At 38.7% G+C, this 27236-nt stretch overlaps 3 protein-coding genes across 5 annotated transcripts; 2 read left to right on the top strand and 1 right to left on the bottom strand.

The window, feature by feature from the left end:
- On the bottom strand, positions 1–26946 carry si:dkey-19b23.8 (uncharacterized). 3 transcript variants are annotated; one of them, XM_058782042.1, is made up of 4 exons: positions 26634–26946; positions 26278–26384; positions 953–1645; positions 2–690 (listed from the first exon to the last, which is right to left on the bottom strand). In XM_058782042.1, exons 3-4 carry the CDS (start codon positions 1536–1538, stop codon positions 605–607), a joined length of 672 nt encoding a protein of 223 aa, XP_058638025.1. In that variant the 5' UTR covers positions 1539–1645; positions 26278–26384; positions 26634–26946; the 3' UTR covers positions 2–604. The 3 variants fall into 3 exon arrangements, with proteins under 3 accessions (XP_058638024.1, XP_058638025.1, XP_058638026.1); XM_058782043.1 differs by having other exon boundaries at positions 26880–26894; XM_058782041.1 differs by lacking the exons at positions 26278–26384; positions 26634–26946 and adding an exon at positions 3829–4357 and having other exon boundaries at positions 1–690.
- On the top strand, positions 12729–17824 carry LOC131544078 (thialysine N-epsilon-acetyltransferase-like). The gene is made up of 6 exons (XM_058782045.1): positions 12729–12952; positions 13794–13845; positions 13965–14048; positions 15253–15354; positions 15449–15489; positions 15638–17824. The coding sequence occupies exons 1-6, from the start codon at positions 12890–12892 to the stop codon at positions 15809–15811; spliced, it is 516 nt and encodes a 171-aa protein (XP_058638028.1). The 5' UTR covers positions 12729–12889; the 3' UTR covers positions 15812–17824.
- On the top strand, positions 18126–26134 carry tnfsf12 (TNF superfamily member 12). The gene is made up of 6 exons (XM_058782044.1): positions 18126–18903; positions 21974–22055; positions 23614–23661; positions 23757–23780; positions 23880–24007; positions 24498–26134. Exons 1-6 carry the CDS (start codon positions 18688–18690, stop codon positions 24750–24752), a joined length of 753 nt encoding a protein of 250 aa, XP_058638027.1. The 5' UTR covers positions 18126–18687; the 3' UTR covers positions 24753–26134.
- Positions 26947–27236: the final 290 nt, after the last annotated feature.

Raw genomic sequence — 27236 nt, 5'->3', positions numbered from 1 at the left:
AGCATGTTAAAGCATACAGTAGTTTAGAATAAAACGCCCATTTACAGCATAAAAAGCATTGCTTCCTTTGTGCATTTGGGATAGAAACACTTTTCCAAAGCGCTTACTTTTAGGTCCTGGTCCTGCAACTGTTTACCATGCATCCACCCACTTCCCACACAGATCCTCACCTGACACCTCTAACACAAACAAAGCCTGTCTGACTGCTCATCAGTCACATTAACAGACTGACTAGAAAAACTCAACTCTGTGATATATACATGGCTTTAAAACTAGATACCAGTTCAGCTCAGGTTAGCAGTTTTGGTTGTGTCTCATAGTCCTTAAGCAAACTGAGATGAAATTTAAACCTGCATGACTGAACCCATCAATTTCTTAAACCAAAAAAGTGATCTCTGGAAACCTACATTTTATCACTTTGGTAAATCCGTAAACTCAAATGCAGTGGCTGTTTAGAATACAGACTCTGAAATTGAGTTGCAAACGCAAAGCTCAATAGTTCCACCAGTTGTAGGTGTGGTGTCCGTTTCCTCACATTCCATGCTGGAAAATCCCAAGCATCACAAAATTAACATGGTCAATGTTCAGGGTGGGACGGGGACCATCAATGCCAGTTGTCACTGGCAGAACCTCTTCTGGAAATGGCACGGAGAGGACTGCGGGACACCGACCCCCTCTTCTTCCAACGGACTGTAACACAAAATCCAAAACAAGAGTTACAACTTTGAAACAGAAAAATATAACACTGAGCAAATGCAATTTTTTGGTTGCATTTATCACACTCTTGACATTAATGCATTTGGCAGATGCTTTTATCCAAAGTGACTTGCATTACATTCCAGCTACACATTTTCTCAGTTCATGCATTCCTTGGAAATCCAAAAAGTGTCTTTTGTTTAAGCTACAAGAGTACAGTTGCCATCTGTCTCCACTTTGTCCTGCTTTAACTCACCTTTTCCCAAACTAGCTGGCAACGTTGACCCTTTGGGTGCAGTGGGCGTACCAGAAATCTCTGGCTCTTTAGTGATCCCTTCGCCTTGCGGCAACGTGGCGCATCCACCTTGCCAGTCATTTAGCGCTCTCTGAAACGACATTGCCAAGCAGGCTGTCATGTCCTTTGCCCTTTCTGCCCGACTGCACCAGAACACTCTGCATTGCAGCTGCTGACCTGGCTGCCTGCAGATGTACAGAAACACATTGGGTCTGGCCGTGTGTGAGGCGCAGTACGCGATATCCTGCAAGTAGGTCTTGGTGAGCTGCCTTCCGGTGCTCAGTTCTTTAACTTCGACATATCGGGGTCGCACTACTAGGGCATGATCTTTAGAAAGCTTCCCAGGGGCTCCATCCAGGAGTCGATCGATGGCATCCTCCGCCTGCTCCAAGTCCAGGGAGAAGATTTTCTTGGTGCCGAGGTAGTGCACCTTGAAGAGGGGATCGCCGTGAGACAGGCTCTCCGTTCGGTCGCGACGGAATCGTCGACGCAGAGCCGCCGGAGAGTTCTTTAGAGTTTGCATCAGATGGAAGGAGGACAGGGCCATCGTGGGAGACGATAGAAGCGGAGACACTTTTTTGGAGTCACAGGGATGCTTCTCCTGCTTATCCAGTAAGCCTCCCAGTATGGCGCAACGCAGTATAGCCTTGAGATCTGAAACAAAGAACAAAGAGAAAGATGTTTTCATGCTCATGAGGTGAAAATCTCAACACAACATGCTATTTAGCCCAAAGAGATATTTACGCATGTGGTCAAGTGTTACTTTTCTTAACCTCATGTATTTGGCCACACGCACTACCTTAATGTTTAAGCATAAAATGACCCAGAACATTATGTTCTTATGTGGCAATCCAACTGCAACTGTCTGTCAGCTCTTCATGCAAAAATGGCTACAAATAAACCCACACCAAAGATCTCAGGATAGGATCGGTTTCAGTCAAGCATTAACACACGCTTATGCATTGTGTCCTCCTGCGTGCAGCACAGGAGCTTCAAATATTAAACAGGCCACATTTGCGTCTAGCAAGAGTGGAAGAACGTCTGTCTTCTGTGAGTCATCTGAGACACTGTTGGAAAAAGGACGATAACAAATGTGTGTGTGTGTACACTGCTAATTTGAAGTGGAAAAATTACTTCTCAATGTTTAACTTTACACCATTTTGAAGGCACTTATTCAGAAGACTTTGTTCATGTTTAAAAAAGGGATGGACTGACAAAAATGAGCATGCACAATATTCAATACTGATACTGAAAAATAAATATCTGATAATATCTGATATCGGCTATAAAGTATCTAAGTCAGTATGGTACTAATGTATCATGTATCCTGAGTTTCAAGCAACTGACCAAGAAACCGATGATCCTCATCTATAGCACATGACCTTGCCAAAAGTTCCTTTCTTACCCTGCTTCTCACAGCCCAGTTCAAGCATTTCCCTTAATTATATACTTAGTGTGTTGAAACATGCACATCACCCATTTCAAACATGCATTTGAACCAACCCGTGTTGACATGCCCTTGAGGGCCTCATTAGGTCAAGTCTAAATGCACAGAGGGGTGGTGTTGTAGTTCTGCCTTACAGAAGTTATGTAACACTGGCAGCTGGTTTTTCTTTTGTCTCGTGTTCCCAAAAACATCTCACTTTTATTCTCACATTGTGCTAGCCATGTGGCTGATACCATTGTGAGGCATTTTATTTTTTCCGCTCTCTTTTTTTCTGGCCCATTATTTCAGCATCCTCAGATGCTTCTGATGTTGGTCACCACTCAGACCTCCAACTGTTTTCAGCCCCAATGCCTATTGTTGAGGAGAAACTTTCTACAGGAAACAGCTTTAGACGACATCCCGCTACCTTCAAAATATTTCTTGTCCCAAAGACAATGGTGTGTAATAGCGGGTGTCATGTGAGAAATGCAAACATGAAATAACACAGACTAATTTGATCTACTGGCAACAAGTAGACACACATACACAAGCACATCTGTAAGGAAATGATCGTTCCTTTAGAATACCTTTGTGAACATCTGAACCACAATGTGCTTTGTGAACTATCTCAGAAGTGGCAATTTTTTTTAAACAGATAAACCCAAAATTTGTCCAATGTGTTTTATGTTGCCTCATTTGCTGTAGAAAGAGACACTTAGATATACTCACGACAAGAACATTGACATTCATAGTCAAATACAGCTGCGTAAATGTAAAGTAGGCTAATCCTGATGGTTATTTTTTAATGTTGGTTAATGTTTTTAATGTCGCAGTCAACAAAGCAAAAAACACCGCTTTAACCGAAAGTTCTTTACCTTTACTCAGAGGTCCTTACATGGTCATCCACAACTCTTCAAGAGTTAATTATTACAAACCAGTGCAATTACTTCATAGTGCTTGCTGATATTGCTTTTTGAGTAACTGATGCCAATATCATTACTGATTACTCAAATCAGTCTAAAACAAGCTTAAATCAGCCTAAAATTACCTGCTTTTCTTCTACCTTGGTTTTACTGGGGCTCTATAGTCAGGTAAAATTGTTAAATACAAATAGCAGTAAATGACATTAACATGAAATAAACACTTATTTTACACAATATTTCTTCAATTGACTAATGAACCTGGCAGGCATCCATAGCTCACAGTCCATTAAGAAAGTCATATACACATCTATAAAATATTCCAGCAAAAAATAAAAATAGGCTGAGACCAGTAGCCACTTTTCAGTTAGTCAGGCTGAAAGACAATCTTAAACTTGTACAACTTTAATTAAGAAGCACGACAGAACAAACAAATATTTTCGCGACTACTTCCATTCCAATTCCAAGATTTGTCAGTGAAAATCTCTCACCTTTCATGCAATCTTCGCTTTTGGTCCGGCACAGGTAAATCATGCGTTTTCCACAAACAGCTGAAGGGAAAGTAGACGTCCAAACCGTCGTAGCTTTTGTCACCTCCTAGAACTTTTCCCACCTAACTCCTAAAACTTTTCTCACCTAAATCGGCAACGGCGCTTCACGATACACTGAGACGAACGCGCTGTTTCTCAATGTGGGCAGTGGATATGGTTGGAGTCGATCGCATGTTCTCCTCAGCGTGGGTAGCGCGGCTCTGCTTACCTCACTGTACGCTCTGACAAACCCAATGAGTCAGGCGCGCGTCTGCAGAGCTGTATTTGAGCGGCAAGGGCACGCCTCCGCGGGGAGATGCGAGACAACCATGAGGACACGGCGTTAACGAGTGCTGGAAGTGTATGAGGAGGGTGTGGGCAAGGTTCAGCCCTCAAGAAAGCGTCAGTGATGTACCCAAAATAAGATTCACCAGGGACAAAGACAATGTATCTTTGAGCACGGTCGGCGGAGAGAGAAAGTAAATGGCACTGGTTGTCAAGTGGATATGTAAATGCACAAGTACAGATAACATCAAATGATGACGAGCTTGATGTAGGTACAGACTGATAAGGAAACAAAACACCTGCATGTGTTTGTTACTATATTTAGTATATATATATATATATATTTTTTTTTTGCACGTTCACTATGACTGATGCATGCTTACCTGCATGTACATTGGTATTATCAGTACAAGTTCTGTTGTTAATTAAATGTATAACATTAACACAAGCTTTTCATCCCCTATGTTTAAAAAAACATTAGATGTAGGCTATCATGGACCACTAACACTTTCTACTTCTACTGGACTTACAAAGATCGCACAAAATGTGACGGTATAAACAAATGATGCAACTGTGAGAGTGACTAACATGGGTTTATTAAATTAATTTAGCAAATTAACACCAATGCATAGTAAACAACCTTCAAAGAGTTAGTGGAGTGAGCAAACTAATGGTTAATGATCTGGGCTATTAATGCCAAAGTTGCTTGTTGACTCTCATATGGAGGTGATGCATCACTTTGAGAATTGAATACGGCATCCTATCTATTGCCATTGCCATAGCACTTAACCTCAGTAAGGGCTGAAGAGACCATCTGTTTCTTAATGAACTATACAGTATGTCCCGCATCTTTCCAGTTGCTGATGCCCCCTCAAACTGCTACTCACTAGTTATGATTTTTATTTTTATTTTTTTCTGCACACTCTTTCTATTCCACTACACATTGATAAGCACCATTTCCACCAGTCTGGTTTTGTGGCATTTTGTCAACTAAATAGTGAATCTCCGGTTTTTTGAAACTAGAGTCTCTAAAGGAAGAATATGGGATGTCTTTCTTATATTTTTGATGATTTTAACATTTTGATGTTTTGGTTTTCCTGGTTTTTCAGTAGAGGTAAAAGTGAGCTGAGTTAATTCATACCATGTGTGTGGACTGAGGAAGGAACACTGAGCCCCTGTGTAATCAGCAAATGGGAGGTTTGGGAGACACACCCACCAAGTTGCTCTGGTAGCACAGCAGTGCTATTATACAACTGCCAGTGACGCCACCAACCAAACCCCCCCCCCCAACAACACACACTCTCTAAATACATAATGAGTCCAATATATTCAGTACAAACACACTGTCTTTCACGTAAACCCAATATGAAACACACAGTGTGCCAGGTTCATTGCACAGTGCCAGCTTAGGAATAACTGAACAATTGTCACGGGCAAAGCATTTGACGTAAACCACTTCATGTTTTTGCCAGTAGGATGGCAATGAGCAAGTAAGGCATCGTGTGCAAAAATGATTAATTTAACACCAACTGCTGTATAAAAATAAATACAACCATTTCTGGATAAAACTTTTGTCGTATCTGTGATCTTTTTGGTGATACCTCTGATCTTAATCTAGTGGCCATTAAGGTTTGTTGTTGTTTTTAGGGGCGGGGTCGCTATTTGTGGAGCCTGAGAACTTCAGGGAAGCAAAGCATAAAAAGTGCTTTCTGCTCTCTTTCTTTAAATCAACATCTTAGTAATCAGAGTAACCACCCACTTCTCTCTAAAAGCCTCCATATCTTATCTCACAGGCCTAAACTAAAACTTTCCAACAAAAACAAGAAAAACCCAAAAAGCAGACAGTGCCAACTCTAAATAGGAGTTATTTTTAATGGACCAAAATGTGACTGACGTACCTGCATGGACATTTTCTTCAGTATGCAAGTAGCCATTTAAGTAGATGTTTGATCCAAAGTGCCACATATTATAAGGACAATCCTCTTGGAGCAACCTGACCGATGTTGCCTAAGGGTGTTATGATACTTCAGTTTGGTCTGCTTGAGTGAAAGTGGTCTAACTTGCTTTACACGAGCGTCTGTGTGAAACTTTGAGTTTCACAGTGAATATTCATTAACATGCACAAATACATTCTTCTAGTGCTAAGTCATCATGCTTAATTATAATGAGACCAATAACTAATATGATTAAAATGTAAGAGTGAGAGGTGCACAGTATGTCATTCACAAGTATATGGCATGTTTTACACTTGTGGTATTCGATTTGGAGAAGCTCCAAATTCTAACAGTTAATGCACATCATTTTAAAGTGATAATACATAATAACTATACTGTCTATTTAATAAACTTTACTTCTTCAAAGGGCAAAATAGTACAAGAAGACGGAGGGCCATTATAGGAGATTTTGTGATATAAATATATTTCTGTTTTAATTTGGAACAATAAGACATTTATTAGTACTGGACTTTGTCTGCTGTAGCAGATTCAAAGACAGCTGCGTGCTGGAATATTTATGTGTGACCTCTGACAAAGCACTGCTTCTAAATTTAGTAACAGGTGAGCGAGCCATAAACAGCAATATTAGATTACAAGTGATCATTTATGCAGCATATCCCACGTAATGTGCTTGGAGTTCACAACCTTACAGTAACCTGCAGGCATGGAGTATTATGATTAGGATAACTTCAATCTAATTAATTAGATGAGCTTCTATTAACTGGGTTGAAGTACTAGGTAGTAATCATCTATTGTTTTAGAACAGATACAATATATCTTCTTTTTAATCAAACAAGACAAATGGCATGATAGATTTAGCTGATAAAACAACACTTAACATGCAGAAACATAATTTTCTAAGCATCAGCTTCCTGTTTATCTTTTTTTAGATATTGGGATTGTGTATGCTTTATCAAACTTACTGTGTTTTATACTTACAATTTTTTTTTAAACCCATGCTTAGAAAACAATAACACAAGTTAAATTAATTTTAAGATTACAATGCCATGTTTTCCTGTAAGATGAATGTTTTGTTAAATGTTTATGTAACATAAAGTGTAACCTACAAATAGATTACTCAAAAACACGTTTGTAATAATGCCAAAAATAATGCCAGCACCAATGAATATAACAATCTGGGTCATTTTTAGTCATTCTGTTAAAATGTGGTCATTCCATCAAAAGACACTTCTTAAATTACAATGTGAAACAATCGGGCAAATAATAGACCTCAATTTTGTTCTTCTTTTTTCTTTTTCTTTTTTCATTAGAAGTTCTTAATTTACATAGCTAGCAATTTTAACACTACTACAGCACTCTCATTATCTAAAATAAATCCCTCAATGCTCTTTCTTGTTGGCATGAGTAAGTGTGTGCACACTATGTCCATGAGTGCCTCTACTCACGTTTGTCTGGATGTGTAAATGTACTAGAAATGTACTTGTTTGTTTTGGCTGCTAACACATCCTGAAGGGCAGTGATCATTTCTGGAGGTCAGTGTAATGTGGACAAGAGTTGTCCAGGTCCATAGGTTTTACCTATATGTACTAAATACAAATAGCAGATGTAGTTTAGGTCAGGAAAACTGAATTTCTTAATGGCGCACTCACTGACTGAAACACTTAATGTCTAACAAAATATTAAGTCTCATACTGGAAAGCCACAGCTTGACCAGCTCAATGCACTGTTAATGTCACATGACTAATGCTAACTGCGTCTGGACGCTGACGGCCAACATGTGCTCAGTCTATTTCCTCACTCAGATACGGCAATGATGACAAACAGTTATTCTTCTCCTAATATGGGAAAGAGGGACGTTAGTCCTGTACTGAATAAGAGATTTTTTTTTTCTTTTCCTCACTCTTGAATTTCTTGCGGCTCAGTTGCATCAGCTACATTATGAGCTCATTTCTTTTTTTATCTGAGCTATATATACAGTAAATATATGTAAAGCAGACAACAAACTGTCAGATAAGTTAATTAATTGAGCTTATTTGACAAAAAAATGTGATTCAACTGTAATACTGTCCAGATAATAGTGATTTTACACAAATGTGACCCTGGACCACAAAACCAGTCTTAAGTGTCAATTTTACGAAATTGAGATTTATGCATCATCTGAAAGTTGAATAAATAAGCTTTCCATTGATGCATGGTTTGTTAGGATCGGGTAATATTTGGCCGAGATACAACTATTTGAAAATCTGGAATCTGAGGGTGCAAAAAAATCTAAATATTGAGAAAATCGCCTTTAAATTTGTCCAAATGAATTCTTAGCAATACATATTACTAATCAAAAATGACGTTTTGATATATTTACAGTAGTAAATTTACAAAATATCTTCATGGAATATGATCTTTACTTAATATACTAATGATTTTTGGCATAAAAAAAAAATCTATAATTTTGACAGTGTATTTTTGGCTATTGCTACAAATATACCCCAGCGACTTAAGACTGGTTTTGTGGTCCAGGGTCACAAATGTCCTTATCCAAATCAGAACAGACTTTTTAAAAATTTGCTTTTCAGTTTCCACTATGATCACAACATTTTTAGGCTTTTCTTTTCTTTTCTTTTCTTTTTGTGTTAAGGGATATCTACATTAAAACCTTTATTCAGTTGGCTGAAGTTTCTTCATGTCAAATTTAAACTGATGAAAGCACCCCCAAAAAAGATACTATAGTAGCAGAAAAAGAATGTCACTACGTCATAGACTAAACAGGAAAGGAAGACGTTTCCTGCCCTGTACAAGATCAAGAGGAGAATGCATTATATAGTATGTAGGCTACGAGTGGACCTTCGGGTGATGTTATTTTGGGTGTAGACGTGTTATTTGTGCACTGTTTACATTTACAATTAGCATACATTTACGTTGTTTAACATTGACAGTTAAATACATGCTAAGAATGCTTATTTTTCACAAATATTTGGATCAATCAAATTCTGCATAAAGGGTCTATCAAAGGCTCTCGCATCCCATGTGCAGAGTGACTGTGCCTCTGTTCTTCCATCTGTTCTTTACGAGGTGTGTATAAAAGGGTCTTAGGCTACTGGTTGTGACGTCAGGGCCGCTATTTTTCCATGAATGCATGAGTTTTCTAAGCGCTGTAGTTAGAAGTGTTAATGTCAGTTATATAATGGTTCTTGGCACTGTCCTGGTACTAATGAGCCTATACCGGGGCACCATGTAGCGTAAAGAAAAAACTCCATTCCCTCCTTTCATGTTGCCACAGCTTCAACATTTTCATAAAATTGTTGATCACTCACAGGTCCTCTTTTGCGTCAGTGATGTGCTTGACATTTCAGGCACAAATACAGCTGTTTAGTTTGTAGTCCTAGAACCCAGAAGAGTATTAACGTTTTCCAGTCATGGGTTTGATTCTAAACCTAACTGTCTGAAATGTCAGCTTTGGATTTATGAGTAAATTCAACTTTGTCGTTAACATTACTTTAAGAGAGTTTTATCTTTTGTTTGTTAATTTCATATGCTTGTCCAAATTTTGAAACTGTTGTTTTTTTCACATTGGCCTACTTTTTCTTTTTACACAAGTTCAACAAGTACCACAAGAATGTGAGTTGACCAATCAGACAACAATTGTAGTCCTTGCAAAGCAAATAGCAAAGAAAAAATACCATGCCAGCATCTACAACTGAATTATAATTGTGTGCAGTTCAAACTGAAATACAGTGGTGAAGAAATAGCCTTCCGGGGTTGGTCTACAAATTGACGGCTCTGATAAAGGATTAGCGTAATGTAGTAATTGACCCTTTGCAAAGACCCGCCCCCTTTCGTTACTGTTGCTACGTCTGACAAGCAATGGCGCTCTCACACCGCACATAAAAGAAGTCTAAAACAAAGTCTCAGCTTTAAAATTTTATTTTTTTAAGAAATTTCAACAATAAATACAGTTTTGTGGCTCTTTGATGTGTCACTTTAGCGCCTCAGTTAAAAGCGCCAAGTGAATTGATCATCTCTTCCTCTTTACTAGTTATAGCATGAAATAAACATTAAAACATCTGGTTCAACCACGGAAAGACAATAAGATACACAACTTTTTTCACGTTCAAGTCCACTGATGTAAATCTATTCTTCTGTCTGTTTTTTTTGTTTGACAAAAATGGCAGATTCAGCGTTATGATTGGTCAGATTGCGTGTCAATCAAACTCCCTGTGAAGGGTCAATTGAGCCGCGCAGCTAGTGTTGTTAAACTCATCGCGGCGTTGAGCACAAAACTGGCCACTTCAAAGGGCCCTTCGGAATGAAGGATTTTGAAGGGTACAACTGATGGACACTTCGGCCCCCCATGATTCTTTGCGCTGATTCTTTTCATGATGACAACGCCTCCATATGGGCACGGGATGATGACGATGCAGAAGGCCACTTCAAGGTAAACCCTTTGAAGGGATTAGGGCACAGGGATGAGCCCTTCCGAATGGAACGCAGGGACTCTTTCATGAGATCTGAATTCTCCGCTGTAATACAACCTCATGCATAATACAGCACAGTGATTGGATCATCATTCTCATGAATAATACTGAGAAAAGCTCAGAAAACTGATCCATATACGTCACTTTTCATGATGTTGGTTCAACTTTGCTTTTTGAAACGGAAGAACGAAATAGATCCAAAAAATGAAAAAAATAATGAGTGCTATTATTGTTTTCACTGATGTGCAACCTGTACATATGTTAACGTCTCAAAAAATGTGTTTTAGGGTTTCATGACCTTATTAAGGTATTTTGTCTGAAGATGTAGTCTGAAGTTGCTATTGTATGGTCTTTCAAGATTTTCTCACACTCACATCTTTATTCAGCCTACTCAAGGCTATAGAACACAATTAGCTGTTTCTGTCTGAAACCCACCCGCGCTCATCCTGCTGAATGGACAGAAGCACGCTCGCTCACAGGCACTGTTTCACTACTTGCGGCTGGACCTTTTACACAGGGCCTACGTCATCTGAAGTTCATGCGTAGCTGATGGAAAACGGCAGCATTTTCCCCCTCGCTTACGTTAGTCAGTCTCAGACAACAGTTCAGTCAGCAGCGCCCGTTACTTCAACACTGGACCTATTTTGAGTGGCACGAGGCCAGTTTCTGAGAGCCAAATCTGAATATAACTGTTCAAATGAAAGCATCCCCACCCTGTCCGTCTAACTAGTGCCTGAGCCCACAAGTCTATATTTAGAAGCATACAAACTCTGAAAATACAGTTTACACCCCTGAGTTGAACAGCGACTTTGTGGTGTGGAATGTATGGCCCTTAAATTTAATGAGCTAATGTCATACTGACAAGTGAAGCTATAGGATCATATTATGAGCCGGTTACATATGCAGTCTAAACACTGAATTTAGATAAAAAAGAATAGGCACTGTATACATGTGTAAAACGCAATGATTCTAGATGTTTAAACACTTTTGGATTTATGATGTATCTAAACATGTTTATATCGTTACATAAAAACACCTCTTGTTCAACCATAATTCTTTAACCTGAGAATAAAAGGCCTTAGAGTTTACTGTATCATCAAATTTTAAAGGAACAGTATTATAGGCTACCAAATGGTTTAAAAGGTTAGTTCACCCAAAAATGAAAATCCTGTCATGAGAATTACCAACATTATTTAATACCTATTTTTTTCTCTCTCCCATATTATGGAAGTCAACAAATATTTGGTTACCAGCACTCTTCAAAATATATTTTGTGCTTAATCAAAAGAAACTCATACAAGTTGAATACTTGAATAAATAGTTGAATAAACGATGACAGAAGCTTCATTTTGGGTGAACTTCTTAAAGTTAATGTAAACTTCAAAATAATCAACTTATCTTAATAAATGTTGGCCAGCTGACCTCCATTTGTAAGACTTGAACTCTATAAAAACATGTTGTTTGTTCAAGGTTATTCAGCTTTTATATTAATAATAGTCAAATAGGCCTACGTCATTTTTGAATGATTCAGGAAAGAAGCCACAGAATGTGTGAGGGAGAAATAGTTTAGTCACTTGATCAACAAGTTAATATTAAACACCATAATGAATGTCATGTTACAAGTAATAATGAAAGTAACTGTAAAACCAGTGGTCATGAGTCAACCTTTGAATATCCCTGCTAAAAAAACCCAATAGAAGCCCAATAGAAACCATCAAAGAAATTCCAATGATTTCCATTAAAATACCATTATAAACCATTAGCTTTTTCCAGTAAACCATTACAAAATTACTTTTAGTAGTGTGTTTTGGGCATTTTTCCAATAGGATTTAACATCCCACCAAGAATCCATCACATACCAGTAGACACCATTATAGTTTCCATTAAAACCAATTCAATTCCCATTATAACCATTACATGTTCTACTGTGTTTTGGGCAGGGTTCTATTGTTTTTTCAGCAGGGATATGTTTCTGAAAAATAATAATTCAAACGATGACTTGCGTATACCCAGATATGGATATACATAATAACAAGCGTCTAACATTAAACACATTTTAATCTACTGTTTTAAAATGAAAGGTTAATATACAAAGGTTTCTTTACCATATACTTGTATAGATGTCTAGTGGTGATGACGGAACTGTGTTATCACACCACAACCTGCAGATGGCGCTGTTTTAGCAGTTTCTAAGTGCCGCGTGAGAGTCAGCGCAACATAAACACATCTCTTCTGTATTTTCGTTTAATAATATTCCACGTTGACAAACACTCCGATTTTGTTGCTCAGCTTGTTATTACTGTTGAACACAGGATGGATTTCACAATCCGGGCCGCCACGCTCGAGGACTGTAAGGACATCTCGCGCATGATACTGGTGAGTGGACGTGCCCGCGTGCGTCCATTTCTGAGCATTTTAGAATCTTATGAAAAATTGAAACACAGACAGCATGCGCAAGCTTTCATTATCTTCCAAATACTGCTGTTGTTTTAACGCGTAACGTACGTAATTGCATCAGTGTCGTTGATGGCAGAGTTACAGTAAACCGTATTCATTTGGCACACTGTAATCTGACACTTTCCTGTCATTGAGCCTAGTGGACGGCGTTTGGAATGCTGGGAAATGTGCAGCAGCCTTCACCTGTCAGCCGCGACTTCATTGCGCTTTGAATCGTGGATGCGCAATGATAATGAAGATAAAAGGATCAGAAAACCAGAGCTAGATTACGCAGGCCATTGTCACGTAATGAATTAGATGTACCTAATTACTAAAACCTTGTTGGTTATGGTGCGTGCGACAATGCAAAGAAATTAAACACTTTAATGATGACAGAACAGTGAAAACAAACATTTATGAATCAAATATATTGTATTTGTATGCAAATGTAATATTTGCTATTGTGCCTGCTTGAATTGCATCGATGCTTTCCTCTGTGCAGTAAATATTTTATACGACTTCATATGTACAATAGGTGGAAAATGTTTTTCTAGGAAAAGTTATCTCGAGCCAAAATGTGCTTCGTCCACGTGGTGCAATGCGAGTTCAAGATCAAATGACTGTCTTGATGTAGTGAGGATTAGAAACTTTTTATTGGCTTATTAGTCATTCTTTCACTTTTAACCATATTAATGTCATCATGTATGCATCACGTGCTTGCAAAGTGAAGAAAACTGGCTTGTCACTGAAACTATTTCTACTGTCAAATCATTCATACTAGGAACTGGCAGAGTATGAGAAAGTTCCTGACCAGGTCAAGATTACTCAAAGAGGTAGGCTTGATTGTCTCATCTCTCCTATACAAGTACAATGATTTGCTTGGAATAATTAATTCTGTGGATTGCTTTGGTAAGAATTTTAAACTGATACCAATCATGCTTCTCTACTGTAGATCTGGAGCAGGATGGATTCTCCAAAAACCCTTTTTTTCATGGAATTATTGCTGAAGTGCCAGAGCATCATAAGTCTAGAGAGGGTGAGAAAAAATACTAGTATTTATTAGTATAAATATTAGTATTTATCTTGGATCAACAATCCTATTACAACATCAAATCAAATCTGCTGTTCTTCTGCGTTGCCCTGCAGTAGGATACAAATTCATTATCTAATCTGGGCATGTGTGTCATGTCTAGCCTGAGTGCATAGTTGTTACATAAGCTTGTTTGCCCTTTTTTCCTCTTTGAATGTACTTCCTCACAGTTACATATATACATTTTCTACACCATTTTAAAGCAACATTGCCACAGCGTACATATATTGTTGTGGCATTTATCCATGCCTGACTAGTTTACCCAAAAAAGGAAAGATTTGACAATTTACTCACCCTGCAGGCCATCTAAGATGTAGATGAGTTTGTTTCTTCATCAGAGGAGATTTGGAGAAATTTAGCATTACATCGCTTGCTCACCAATGGATCCTCTCCAGTGAATGAATGGGTGCCATCAGAATGAGAGTCCAAACAGCTGATAAAAAACATCACAATAATCCACAAGTAATCCACTCCAATCCATCAATTAAAGTATTACGATGTGAAAAGCTGCATGTTTGTAAGAAACAAATCCAATAAGACTTTTTATCTTGAAACTGGCTTCCGGCCAAATAAAAGTCCATAATGCTTCCTCCAGTGGAAAAGTCCATCCCCTGTCCTCTCAAAGTAAAATCCACCAACATATTTATTTAGAACTGTTTTGGGCTGGTTTTGCTTGTGAACAGTGCTTGATCTGTGCATATTTTTCTCCTGATTCAGATTCAGAGATGTCTTTTTCACAGGAGAAAGCTAAATTATGGATAGAGGACATTAATTGATGGACTGGAGTCTTGTGGGTTACTTGTGTATTGTTGTGATGTTTTTATCAGCTGTTTGGACTCTCAGTCTTACGGCACCCATTCACTGCAGAGGATCCATTGAGCAAGAGATGCAATGCTACATTTCTCCAAGAAATAAACTCATCTCAATCTTGGATGGCCTGAGTGTAAAATTAATTTTTTTAGTGAACAATTCTTTTTAAGTGCCTGGCTAAATGTGCTAACTGTGGTAACTGTATGTTTGACAACTTGATATTGTTTGTCTGGAGTATGTTTGAGTTTTGTGTTTACCTTGGTGTTAACATTAATGTTATTTTTTTTATTTTAGCCATCAAGCTGACAGAGATGATTCATGTATGTATATCTCTTTACAGGTCATACCAAGGTTGGTTACTCTCTGTACTTCTACACATACAGTTCATGGAAGGGTCGGGCGGTGTACATGGAGGATCTGTATGTGATGCCAGAGTTCAGAGGTAAGGAAACCACACTGTGTGCTTTTGTTTATTTGAATTGAAAATAAATTGTAAGCCCTTTGACTGATTAATGATTTTCTGTGAGTATTTCCAGGGAAAGGCATTGGCAAGGCTCTGATGTCCAAAGTTTCCCAGGTGAGCGGTGTTTATTTATACTAGATAATAGCTGCATATGGCACATGATCATAATACATTAACAAGGAATCCGTTGTTAACAAATTGAAAATTCGATTATTGTTGATTGTGTATGATTTTACATGTTTGTGATTATGATCACCCTCAGCTTGGTCTGGCTGCTGGTTGCACCCAGCTGAATTTCACTGTGCTGGACTGGAACAAATCATCTCTTGACTTCTACCTAAAGCAGGGCTGCTGGGATGTGACCTCCGACCTCGGCTATCACTGCATGCGCTGTGAGGGCGATGCCCTTGAACACTTGGCCCAGGGGGACCTTTAAAATTTGAAGCACATAGATAACCCCTGTCAACCCCTGACCAGAGCCACAAGTAACAAGTTTGTTTGATAAGCACAGGAAGACAGTAAACTGCCAGTTAAAATGGGAAAAATGGAATAAGTACCATGCTCATATCCTACATACATTTTCTGCAACTTTATGAGGCTATATAAACGAGCGTTATTGCAGAGAACAACAGACAGAAGATGCTGCTTATTTATGTTGCCTCAAAAAGTGCATTACATATTCAATTGTGAAGTCTGGCCTAACCAAAGATTCAGAAGTGCACTGTTGTGGAAGTGAAATTGTTACAGTTGGTGTTGTTACAATTATTTGTATTTAGAACTCTTGTTCTTAGATATTCTATTTAAACAGCCATTTTAGTATTCAGCCATATATTATGCGTCATTTTATTTGTACATTTGAACATCTGTTTGATCACATCTAGTGGGTCTCGCTAACAAAACCACTTGATCAAAAATTATACACAAGTAGTGTTCCAAAACTGTTGTAATATATGAAGAACTGCTTGGTACACAAGAGTCATAGCCACCTAGAAGATGAAGATGTGTCTGTTTATGCTGTACGTGCACAGATATGAGCCACATACTTTTCTCAACTGACTTTTGGTAATTGTTACCAATCATAACAGAGAATAATCTCACTAAAAGTAGAAAAATGTACTACAATTGTAAATTAGCTAAATCCTCTCCTATGTGTTATTGGTTAGTGAAACCATGCTTGGAGTTTGCTTTTCTGAATTGTTTACTTTGCCTTGTAGATTATTTGTGTGCAATTTTTAGTAACCAGATATTTTATGTTTATTGCCAAAAGGTCTTTGGCAAGAAACTCTTGTGCTGTTACTGAATACATCATAAACGTGAACAACATACAACCCGTAAGTACCTCAGTCTCTAAATTTAGTTAGTAATTAGTAACATTTTATGACCCGTTAGGATGGAACTGTTATTTTGTAGCACTTTAGAGAAGGTCTGTGTAGCCTCATTGTAAAGATGATGGCAAAAAAGGATACATTGTTACTAGCTGCTGTATCCAATGTACTGTGGAGTCTGTTGTTCTATCGGCCATTGATAAAAGTACATTTGTCCATGGTTTCGCTACATGTGTTTTTACTCGACTAAAAGCTTTTTAAACATTGTGATCTAGATTAGTTTTTAACAAAACTATGCACAAGTAATCATAAAATAAACACAGTAAATGCCATCAAAGCTCACTTCTGAATCAATGACCATAAGATTAATCGTAACTGGAAGCAGGATTCACATTTGGCCTGCAGATCACCACATTTCCAAACTGCTGATGCGCCAAACATGTTGTACTTACCAAACCTTAGGCAACAGCGACATCAAGAGGTCACCCGGAGAAGAGATTAACGATATACCACATTTAGGACTTTTTCCAGCGCACTTCACTGAGGAATTTAAGTAGTATTTCAATGTTAAAAATAACAGTTGCGGGGTGCATATGTTGTTTCATTTAATCCTGTAAATGCTCAACCGATTGACAGGTCAACGTTTCGTAAAAAAAAAAACGCTGTGAATCAGACCCAGGCTCATTTTCTGACTCATAATAATCAAACTCACTGCCAGGAAACCATCCAGTTGTTTGGGATTTTTGGAAGGGAAAAGGCAGAGCAAAATTAGACACATCTTCACAATATTGACATTTATGTTAGGAAATGATTAAGCAATGATTAGACTGCGCTGTTTGTCATTTTAGAAACCATAGAGGAGATTTTAAAAAAAGACACCAGGAAAAAGCTTATACAAAATATTACATTAAGATTCAAAGATAAAAGCATGTCATTTGAAGGTAGTACAGGTTAATATTTGAATAATCCCTGCTAATAGCAGGCACATAAAGTGTATTTATAGGCCTACTATATAAAATAAGCACATGGTTTCATTCATTTTACAAAAAGAATATAAATGTGTATTGCTGTTTTTTTTGTTGTTGTTGTTGTTGTTGTTGTTGTTATGAAATAGTGCATGTGGTTGATTGCACTAGTGTTAAACTAGTGTTAGAAGTTAGTCATTTAATTTTTTCAAGACTGGTCATAAGTCTTAATAACTGGTCATTAAGTTGGTTACATAAAAACGTAGATTGGTCTAATTTGAATCGAAAAAGAGACTAATGGCTTCATGCAGCTATTTTGTTTCTTTCTTATAATACATTTTCTCTTAGCATTTCGGTGCGGTGATAATTTAATCAGCACCCTTTACTCTATTAATCTATGGTCAAACTTTGTAAAACCTTAGAGAACAACCAGTTCAACCAGCCTCCTAGAAAAAGACACGCGGACAAGCGCACTTGTTGATTTGAGGCAGGACAGAGCTAAATAGTATTTCGCTACAGAATAAGAATACTTGGCACCGCACGAGGGGGGAAGGAAATCTGTTTTCCACTGGTGTGCAGGACTCACTTCCCTGCAGTGCATACTTGAGCACATGGACGCAGAAGTGCTTTGAAATGACACCTCTTATGGACTAGACCATGGTCTATTTGTCTAAGAGAACACGAGGAAGTCATGTCACAGAATCAGGTCTCCGTGAGATGCGAGTAAAATCCAAACCCCACAGTGTTGCTGCGCTACTGTCAACTCTCTGCACAGGAATGAGAGGAATATTGCTATTCCATTCGGGCCAGTTCATGCAATAAACGCAGACAGTTCTCCATATACCAAAGCATTGCCAGCGGCGACTGATTTGCTGGATCAATCTCTCGCAACGATTTCAACCAGGTTTGCCTTGACCGCGCTGCAATAGCTGCATTTGCGCTCTGAGTTGGAGCAGTTCTCGCGCATGGGACCTACCAGAGAGGCTCAGAGATGTTCTCGTGGAATATGGACAGAATGATTGATGTGGAAGCTCCAGAACGGTAAACGACCCGTGTGCGCAACAATGCAGCGAATTCTTCAGAGGAGACGGATCCGCACACTGCGCTTGGTTTGGTCGCTCATGGCCGTGCTCGCGCTGTCCCTGGCTGTGTGCAGTGCCATATTTACAGTGTGGACAATGCGACAAACGCGGGACCTGTCGAGGTCTTTCCAAACTCTGCAGGAGCGCTTAGAGCAGGTAAACGCAATGTCTTTTAAGTGCACGTCAGATGCATGCATGCATTCCCAAGCACATTTGTCAAAACAGTTCTCACTAATCACGCAGTGATTTTGCAATTATGCCTTTTCTTTCTTTTAATCACAAGGTAGGTTATTGTGGTCCTGAGCTTGAAAGCCCTTTGCAAGTCCTTTTTGGGGAGGTATAGGCTATCATGAAGAATGTAATCGTATAATTTCGAGGCACTTGATTATACAAACATACAGCTGCGGCACCGCTGGGGGTCTGCGGGACGCGTTTTTATGACCCTTCCAGACTTTGCGCGCGGGGTGCTGTGAGTTATGGCCTATTTAGTTTCTAAAGTCGCTGCCAAGTGTGATGGTTCTGTTGCCAATTTTGCTCCATGTTTAGGGTAATTTACTGGAAATCTTAGACTACTTGGCACGAAGGCGTTTCGAAGCCAATTGACATTGCCTTTTAAGCATCGCGTCTCGTAAAAGCGTTTGTGTAATTATGGTTAAATGATTTGCAACTCGTAAGCTACCATTTAGAGTCTCAGCTTGCCCTCAGATACAGATGGGTAACTTTGTCATGAGTATGTTGTTGTCATTATGAGCATTGTTTTAATTACTGGAACAGGATTATTGTTAACGTTCGGTTCTGTTGAGTGCACTCGAACGTCAGTTCTTCCGATAATGTGGACGGAACAAACACCGTATTAACGTGTTCTGAGAGGGGTTCCTGCACAGCTGTCCAAGCGCTCTGCACCGCTACTGAATACAGCACAGCACCAAACATACAGCGAGCGACCAGTCTGCGAATCCAGAACGAATGACTCTTATGATCCGGTTCTTTTTAGGGAATCAAACTATTCAGCGTGACCGGTGTAGCGCGGTTGCCGAACGAATGACTCGTAAGATCCGGTTCTTTTTAGGGAATCAGATTATACAGCGTGACTCTTGTGAGTCGGTTATCTTTAGCTTGGTTGCACTGCACTGAGGGTCCTGTAAAAAGACCATTATAAAAAATTATTAAATGACTATAAAATCCATATATTCAACAAAATGCATATTTCTGAAGTTTTGATACTTTTTCAATTGTTTTAACAATATTTTATGTAAAAAAATAAAGAAAACATCAGAATATATATATATATATATATATATATATATATAGCCTATATATATATATATATATATATATATATATATATATATATATATATTTATTTTTTTACAGTGAATGTATTAGCAGCAAATCAGTATTTTTGGTAGATTTAATAAATGTAATAATCACCCCACTGTTTACCTTCAATTTCAGCATGAGCAATGTACAAAAAGTAAAAAAAATAAAAAAATAAAAAAAGTTTTCAAGTCCACCAGCAACTCCATGCACAAATTCAACGGCTGCACATCATGCTTCAAAAGATGTGCCAAATGCATTTCAAGCTGTCAGTTAAGAAAATAATTCTATTTAAACTTAATCAAGCTAACAACAAATTAATATTACACCATAAATTTACATAAATCCTAATTAAACATTGATGTCAATGTGATGTCAATATGACATCAATTGGACGTTTAAAACTTGATGCTGATTTTAAATAAACTTAACGTCAAACATATAGGCCTATATTAAAACAATTTCAGTGTGGGGTAACTTCCTATTTTTACCCAATTAACCACCATAAGAAATTACAGTCCAAGCTGAATTTAAAATGATGCTATACAGCATCTTGATCAGACCTTGACTAATATTTGACATCAAATGGACATCAAGGTGCCCACTGGGTAGTGATTCCAAAACAATTATGAATCGGTCTTACTTAACTTGTAGCTAACGAATCAAAATACTTAAGACTCCAGACACTTAAAAAGTGTAGTAACAGCTTGTTTGCGTGACAGCATGTAAGAACGAATGAAATATTTTTTAATGTAGGCTAATATATATGAGTGTTATTTTTTCCATCTGAAAGCGATTCGCTCAAAAGATTCGTTCACAAACTATACATAACTAGCAGGACAAATTTAAAAAAACAAGCCGAAATTGGAAAGGTGAAACAAAAACATTGGCACGTGTAGATTTACAAGTATGCTAATTTTCCTACCTTACTTAAAGACGAAATTTATTCTCCAATACTTCTTTGTGAATTGCTTAACCAGCGACATGGAACTAACGTTAGCTAGGTTGCTAGCATCTTTGTTGCCAAATAATAGCTACAATATGGTTAGGTATGTTAAAAATGTAGGGAAATGTTTTCCGTGGATTTTCAGAAACTGTTTTGTTTGAGAAAATCTTGGAAATATACAGTTATGGTTTGGCAACAGCTGCATTATGCGATATTCTGCAGTCAATATCTGGCAAGAGTTCACACATCTGGCAATATTTCACCCTTAAAAGGCACAAAAAAGTGATTACAACTCTGCATATTACTCTTTGTTTTTTTGCAACATAGTACAGTTTTTGCACACGCCACAACTGTATATGGTGAGTGTAGATCCAAATGCACTTTGCATGGAGTAGACTGAAAGTCCAGATGGACAGGTATTCACTTCACTTATAGGCACAACCACGGTTTCTGTTGCCAGACATATGTTAAACTGCTGACAAAGCTTGTCACATTGTTTGTCAGCTTTTTCTTTTCCACTTAAAGTTTCCTTTTAACAGAGAAGCATTCCCGGAATGTATTGCATTAAGGAGAAAAAAACAAAAACAAAAACGTACAAGGTGTTGTTACCGGTTTTCATTTAGGGGAAGTGGTTGACCTATTAAAATCTGAGTGTCAGTGCTTGCCAGTCTTCTGGTGACTGTTTGTTTGTGTCTTGCTCAGGAACGCCTCCAGCTTGGGTTTGATTATTTCAAAAGCTATGACTACTGCATGGGTTACCCGCAAAACGCCAGTTAATAGAAGCCAGCAGTGTTTCTCCCCAGTGGTCTGCTCATACTAACTTGACACACATATTTAGGTTTCATTCCTGGCCCAGTCACGCTGGTCGCGTCTGTCTCCCATATCTGTCTGCAAAAGCTGTTGAGCGCGATGAAAAATGTTATTCTCTTTTCTTCTCTCACTCGTTATTACTCTCTCTTGCAGGTGAATATGCAGCGCAAGGCCATCTTCCAGCTCATCCTGGAAAAACGCGAACTGCTGGAGAGTCAGAGGTTCCGCAGAGATGGTACTGAAGGACATCATATGTCATAATGTCAGGCATGAAGCCAGTTATTGAAAACCATTCAAAGCACTTGACTAGTAAACACTGCACAAATGATTTGTGACAGCTTCAAATGCAGACTATCCATTATAGCAATCACACGTTACTCTTTCAAGGAAATTGAATAAAACCATAGAGATTACAAAAATGCAGAAGATATATAAAAACACTATTAAACACATAGCTGTAAAACTGACACACAACAGCTGTTGTCAGAAAGCCTTGGATCACCTGCAGTCTTTGCAGCTGCAGAAGGATGATCTTTGGTCGTCGCACGCAATATTTACAGAGACCAAACCGTTTTGGACACCACAGCACCTTGGGTAAACCATTGGGCATATGTTTCCAAAAGCTGCAACAGGAAACAGTAGGCAGCAGGCTGAATGACAGCAGAAATTACAGGTTTGAGCTGGATGGACACACACCCGGCAAAAACCAACTGGCACAAGGACCGCAAGGGCATAGTGGTTTTAGCAACCTTCTAAAACAAGTGACCCCTTGCACTGAAGCCTGCAATAGCTTTAATTAGCAATAGACTTACTTTAGTTCTGCCTTGAATTCTCTTGCAATTATGCGATAAGGCATCTCGAGGTTGGTTGGTCTCCTGAGTATATGGTGGGGAAAAAAGTGCCAACAGGGTAAAATCAACAAAAGGTAAGAAACTACGACCAAAAAGATCAACAAAATAAACATTAGTGTAGAAACAGTTGGACCTTCAGAAGTCTAATGAGCAGCCGCAAGTCTTCAGCTGACACCTGACGGCTGTCTGATTTCAGAGCCAAAATGCTTATCCACAATCATTCCTCAAAATATATTGTTTTTCTAGCCCAGAATAGTGCCCCTTAGGGACAGTCACGGCTTCAAGTTGAAACGGTCAGCCAGGAATAACAGTCGCTTTAACCATTTCTATGAAGTTCCTTTTGAAGTCTGAGACTTAGGTGATCATTCAATGCACATTTTGATGGACTAGCGGGAGTTCAGGCAGCTCCCCTGAGGCGAGATTCGAGAGCCTCTGGAGAGGGGCAAAGAAAAAAAACAAAAAAAAAACATTTCTCAAGGTGGTTTGTTTAAATTATTGCATTAAGTTGTACGGTAGCCATAGCTGTTAATCTATCTCATTTCATAGGAAAATTATTTTCTGCATGAGAAAGGTTAAGAAAGAGCCAAAAAATTCATTTTTCTTGCTGTGTCTACTTTTTTTCTCCTAAGTTTTGCCTCTTTGTTGACTGGAACCAGCTGGTGGAGTGAAAGTAGAAAATACTGTGCATGGTGCCTGTTACTGAAAACAAAGGCTAGGAGAAGTGTAGAACAGAGCTGAAAGGAAATATTTCACCATCTGCTTTGACAATCAGGACTTCAGCTGGTGTATAAATTATTCTAGATTAATCCATGATGTTTGCATCTGCACAGCTGTTTAATGCTGGAAGTTGCAGGAGCTCCACATGGATGACTCTTATCTGCATCCCAGAGAGTTTTGTCTCTTTTTCCAAAACATGCCTTTCTTTTGTCTTTATCTTCCAAGCGGGTGGGAGGAAAGGAAATGGACGAAAAGTGGCCTCTCATTTTGAGAGTAAGTGGACAGTATTGCAAATAATTTTTTTAACAATAAAAAACCCAACTGCTGTTTTGTCCCCCAGACTAATATATATATCTCATTTTTAACAGTAACCAGCGATTCCTTCCAAAAAGGTGAGTTGTTTGGGAGTATATATATATATATATATATGTGGAATATTCTCTAACTGTATGTGTCTTCTGGAATATTATCTAATAACGTATGCGTCCTAGTGGGGAATGAGGGAGTCATTAAAGGATGGACTGAGGAGCAGCTGAATATGAGCAGGGCAGTGCATTATAATCCAGAGACTGGCACCTTCAAAGTAGAGCGCAGCGGTGTCTACTTCCTGTACTGTCAAGTGAGTTAAACCAGTTTTCTGCAAACTTTCCAGGCACAATGCCAGCAGTGTGAATGTGTGTGTGTTTATATATATATATATATATATATATATATATAAATCTAAAGTTAAATTACTGTACTTAAACAGAATTTGAATTGAGGTAGCAAACTGGAATTGCAATTTGAATTTGAATATAAATATATAAAACATATAGATATATATAATATATTTCAAAGCCTTCATGTTTGAATATAGATAGACAGACAGATAGATAGAAATTTTAAAATGCCACCTATGGAAAACTTTCAAATCAAATTCCAATTCAACTTTCTGTGGTTAAATCTAATCAAAAGGCTTCTGGTTTAGTCATAACTTTTTCTTTTTTTTTTTGTTCCCTGCTGAAAGCCTTTTACTACGTCCCCTGCTCTGAATTGGTCTCTCATAACATTCCTGATTCACTTGTTCTCTTTCTCCTGCCGTTTGGCACATCTGCATTTCCACCCCCCAGGTACATTTCAACGAGAACCAGAGTCAGTACGTGAAGCTCGAGGTGTCCGTTCCTAAGGGCCCTTTGCTCCAGTGCATCGAGGGGTACGGAACCACACCAGCGTCTGGCTCCCACAGGTTTCACTTCCTAAAGCCTTGCCAGGTCTCTGGCCTCCTACGCCTTAACAAGGGCGCCGAGCTGAAGGCCGTCACCGGAGGTTCCTTCAGTCTGCAGATGTCGGGCAAACACTACTTTGGCCTCTTCAAAGTCAACTAGAGGCACAGACGGTTTTCCAGACACCTCAGCTGTATGGACAAAATAGTTTTATAGTTTTCCACAGATCACTGGCCCAAAAGTACCTAACCTAAACCTGTCTCTTTGAACCTGGCGTTGCCTTAAAAGAGGAAATTTTGACTCAGCGAGGAACGTTTCTATAACCAGCTGACTGTGGTCACGGATGACCCCTTTATGAACGCAAGTGCCCTTCCATGGAGATGTCATCGGGATGTTAATGACTGCACATCTTGCCTTGCTGGACCAATTTATGGAGAATCATTTGGTACTCTGTCGGTTTGGCTGCAAATGCCTTATTAAACGCAAACCAGCACAATTTCTACTATATAAATATAGCATTTAATTACAGCATACCAGAGACATTGCTCCAGCAGCGTGGTTGGCTTATATACTGGCATAACCAGTTTGACCAGAAGGACGATGAATTTTCAGCAGCGTTGCAGGCCACTACAAGCATGAGAGGTTTCACCACTGGTTACTTGGCTGGACCAAAACAGAGTTGCCCTAGTTCCTGAACTGCCTTACCACTGGATGGGTTCAGCGCAGAAAAATGAAGGTTTTGGTTGGTCGTTATGAAAACTCAGAGTGACTAAATATTCATCAGATAACACAAGAAACTTTACTTTTGTTGTTGCATCGATTTGAAACAACAAGCCACATGTTTCTTTCCAAATACACTGTCACTGTGACATATGAAACATATATTAATATTTATCAATGAAAAGGCCGTGACTTCAAAGCAGATGATGTATCTTGTGTACTGTACTGTGTCACTGAAAGTGGACTATGTGTACATATGGCATGAAGGTTGATGGCATGGACGGCACAGACCTTTAAAAAAAGTCACAGTATGCCTTTAGTTTTTATATAATGTGCAATTTCATGTTATATTTTTTTAAAAGGTAAAGTTACAGATTTTTACACCATCGTAATTTCATTTAATCTCACTAATTAGAAATGTATGAAACCACTGGTGACTCGAATCTGTCAATGTCTACCTACCGCTCCTGAAGCCTTTCGTAAATCTTGTCAATACTGTCAATTAAATCTGAAATGGAAATTACAACCATGCACTTTGCTCCAAATGGGTTTCCTAATAATGCAGCTAGCTTCCTCTTTGTAGTTCCTGAACCCTCGTGTGGACCCCTGCAAACCTTCTCATTTCCACTTGCTTCTGGACTCTCACTTCCTGTATCTCAATCTGCAGCAAATAGTTGAAAACCTTTGAGGAAAAACATGTGCTTATTCCCCCCTGATCTCTAGCCTCATTCCTTCCCCCCTTGTCTACTCAAGATTTTTTTTTTTCATGTGTTTGGGTTCACTCCTCGCATAAAATCCACATTTGGCTAACGGCACCGTTTCTGCTTTTAAAACATCCAAGATAAACCTAACTGGGTCGAGATGAAGTACTGTCAGATTATGTGTGACTTTAAGGTGATGGAATCAGTTTCGATTGGAAAATATGCACAGGTGTTTCTTTTTAGATCACCTGAAAAATGTATTTTACCTGTAAATTGGGTTGTTGAAGATATGAGGTTCCTGCATTTATGGGTATTGAGAAGGTATCAAGAAATGTGATCTCTGTAGGTTTTCAAAGCCAAAAGACCTGTAAAACTGATAAGGAATTCACATCACAAGTCTGCAAAATGCAATTCAGCTGCCATAAATTGTAATATTAAATAATCGTAGTCAAATAGGACAAAATATTAAGACTTTAAAAGACGTTTGAACATTTGCTTGGCATGTTTTATTTAAACATTCAAGCCTAAATGTACCAAATCAAGAAGATTATTAACATTTTCTTTTCGGTGTACCGAAATGCACTTTTTTTGACCATACAAGGCTCCAGACAAAAACACGAACCTGAAGTAATCATCACAGTAATGCTTCCTGGACTCGTGGATTTGTGACTCGGGAATCATTCAGTTGTGAATTCATTAACGATCCTAAATGATTCACTGACTGAATGATTCAAACCTCTAGCGAGTTCGAGCAAAGACGTCGCACTCCTTATAAATGGGAGAAAGTGTAACGGCGGGCAATATGGCGGAATAGTCCCGCCTTCTCATTAAAACAGCCAATCGCCAATTGGTAAATTCATCGCGTTACCGTAGCTGCCGTCAGAAGCTCCGGTTTGCAGCAAATACATTCCTTGAAAGGGAGGTTGGTTGCAGTCAACGTTTTGACAAGAATTGGCTGCTCTAGCCTGAAAAGGTTTCCGGGGGGGCGCTACTGTAAAAATAACGTGGGTAAAACTTCCGGTGAGGCGGCGGAAGTAGTATACCAATGGTATTTTGCGTGGAAGAGGCTAAGCCTGCATCCCAGTGTGCATACTATCCATCCTAAATTCTATGTGACATTAGTAATTTTCAATACTATTTAGGGCAGATAGGGTGGATAGTATGCACATTGGGACGCAGGGTAAGTTTTTTTCAGGTCTTTTCCACTATAGGAGCCAGTGCTTTA

Source organism: Onychostoma macrolepis, chromosome 07, assembly GCF_012432095.1.
Source record: "Onychostoma macrolepis isolate SWU-2019 chromosome 07, ASM1243209v1, whole genome shotgun sequence".
NCBI classification, from domain to species: domain Eukaryota; kingdom Metazoa; phylum Chordata; class Actinopteri; order Cypriniformes; family Cyprinidae; genus Onychostoma; species Onychostoma macrolepis.
Note: the sequence above shows the minus strand (reverse complement) of the source record. Positions and strands in the feature narration are given on the sequence as shown.

Bases quoted from the DNA above. Each gene is read 5' to 3' on its own strand.
- tnfsf12 (XM_058782044.1), top strand. From the start codon at position 18,688: ATGTGGAAGCTCCAGAACGGTAAACGACCCGTGTGCGCAACAATGCAG. The intron at 18,904-21,973 runs GTAAACGCAATG...TCTCTCTTGCAG, and splicing joins TGCAGGAGCGCTTAGAGCAG to GTGAATATGCAGCGCAAGGC. The intron at 24,008-24,497 runs GTGAGTTAAACC...TCCACCCCCCAG, and splicing joins TCTACTTCCTGTACTGTCAA to GTACATTTCAACGAGAACCA.
- LOC131544078 (XM_058782045.1), top strand. From the start codon at position 12,890: ATGGATTTCACAATCCGGGCCGCCACGCTCGAGGACTGTAAGGACATC. The intron at 13,846-13,964 runs GTAGGCTTGATT...TCTCTACTGTAG, and splicing joins GGTCAAGATTACTCAAAGAG to ATCTGGAGCAGGATGGATTC. The intron at 14,049-15,252 runs GTGAGAAAAAAT...ATCTCTTTACAG, and splicing joins GCATCATAAGTCTAGAGAGG to GTCATACCAAGGTTGGTTAC.
- si:dkey-19b23.8 (XM_058782041.1), bottom strand. From the start codon at position 3,871: ATGATTTACCTGTGCCGGACCAAAAGCGAAGATTGCATGAAAG. The intron at 1,646-3,828 runs GTGAGAGATTTT...TCTTTGTTTCAG, and splicing joins AAGCGAAGATTGCATGAAAG to ATCTCAAGGCTATACTGCGT. The intron at 691-952 runs GTGAGTTAAAGC...TTTGTGTTACAG, and splicing joins GCCAGCTAGTTTGGGAAAAG to TCCGTTGGAAGAAGAGGGGG.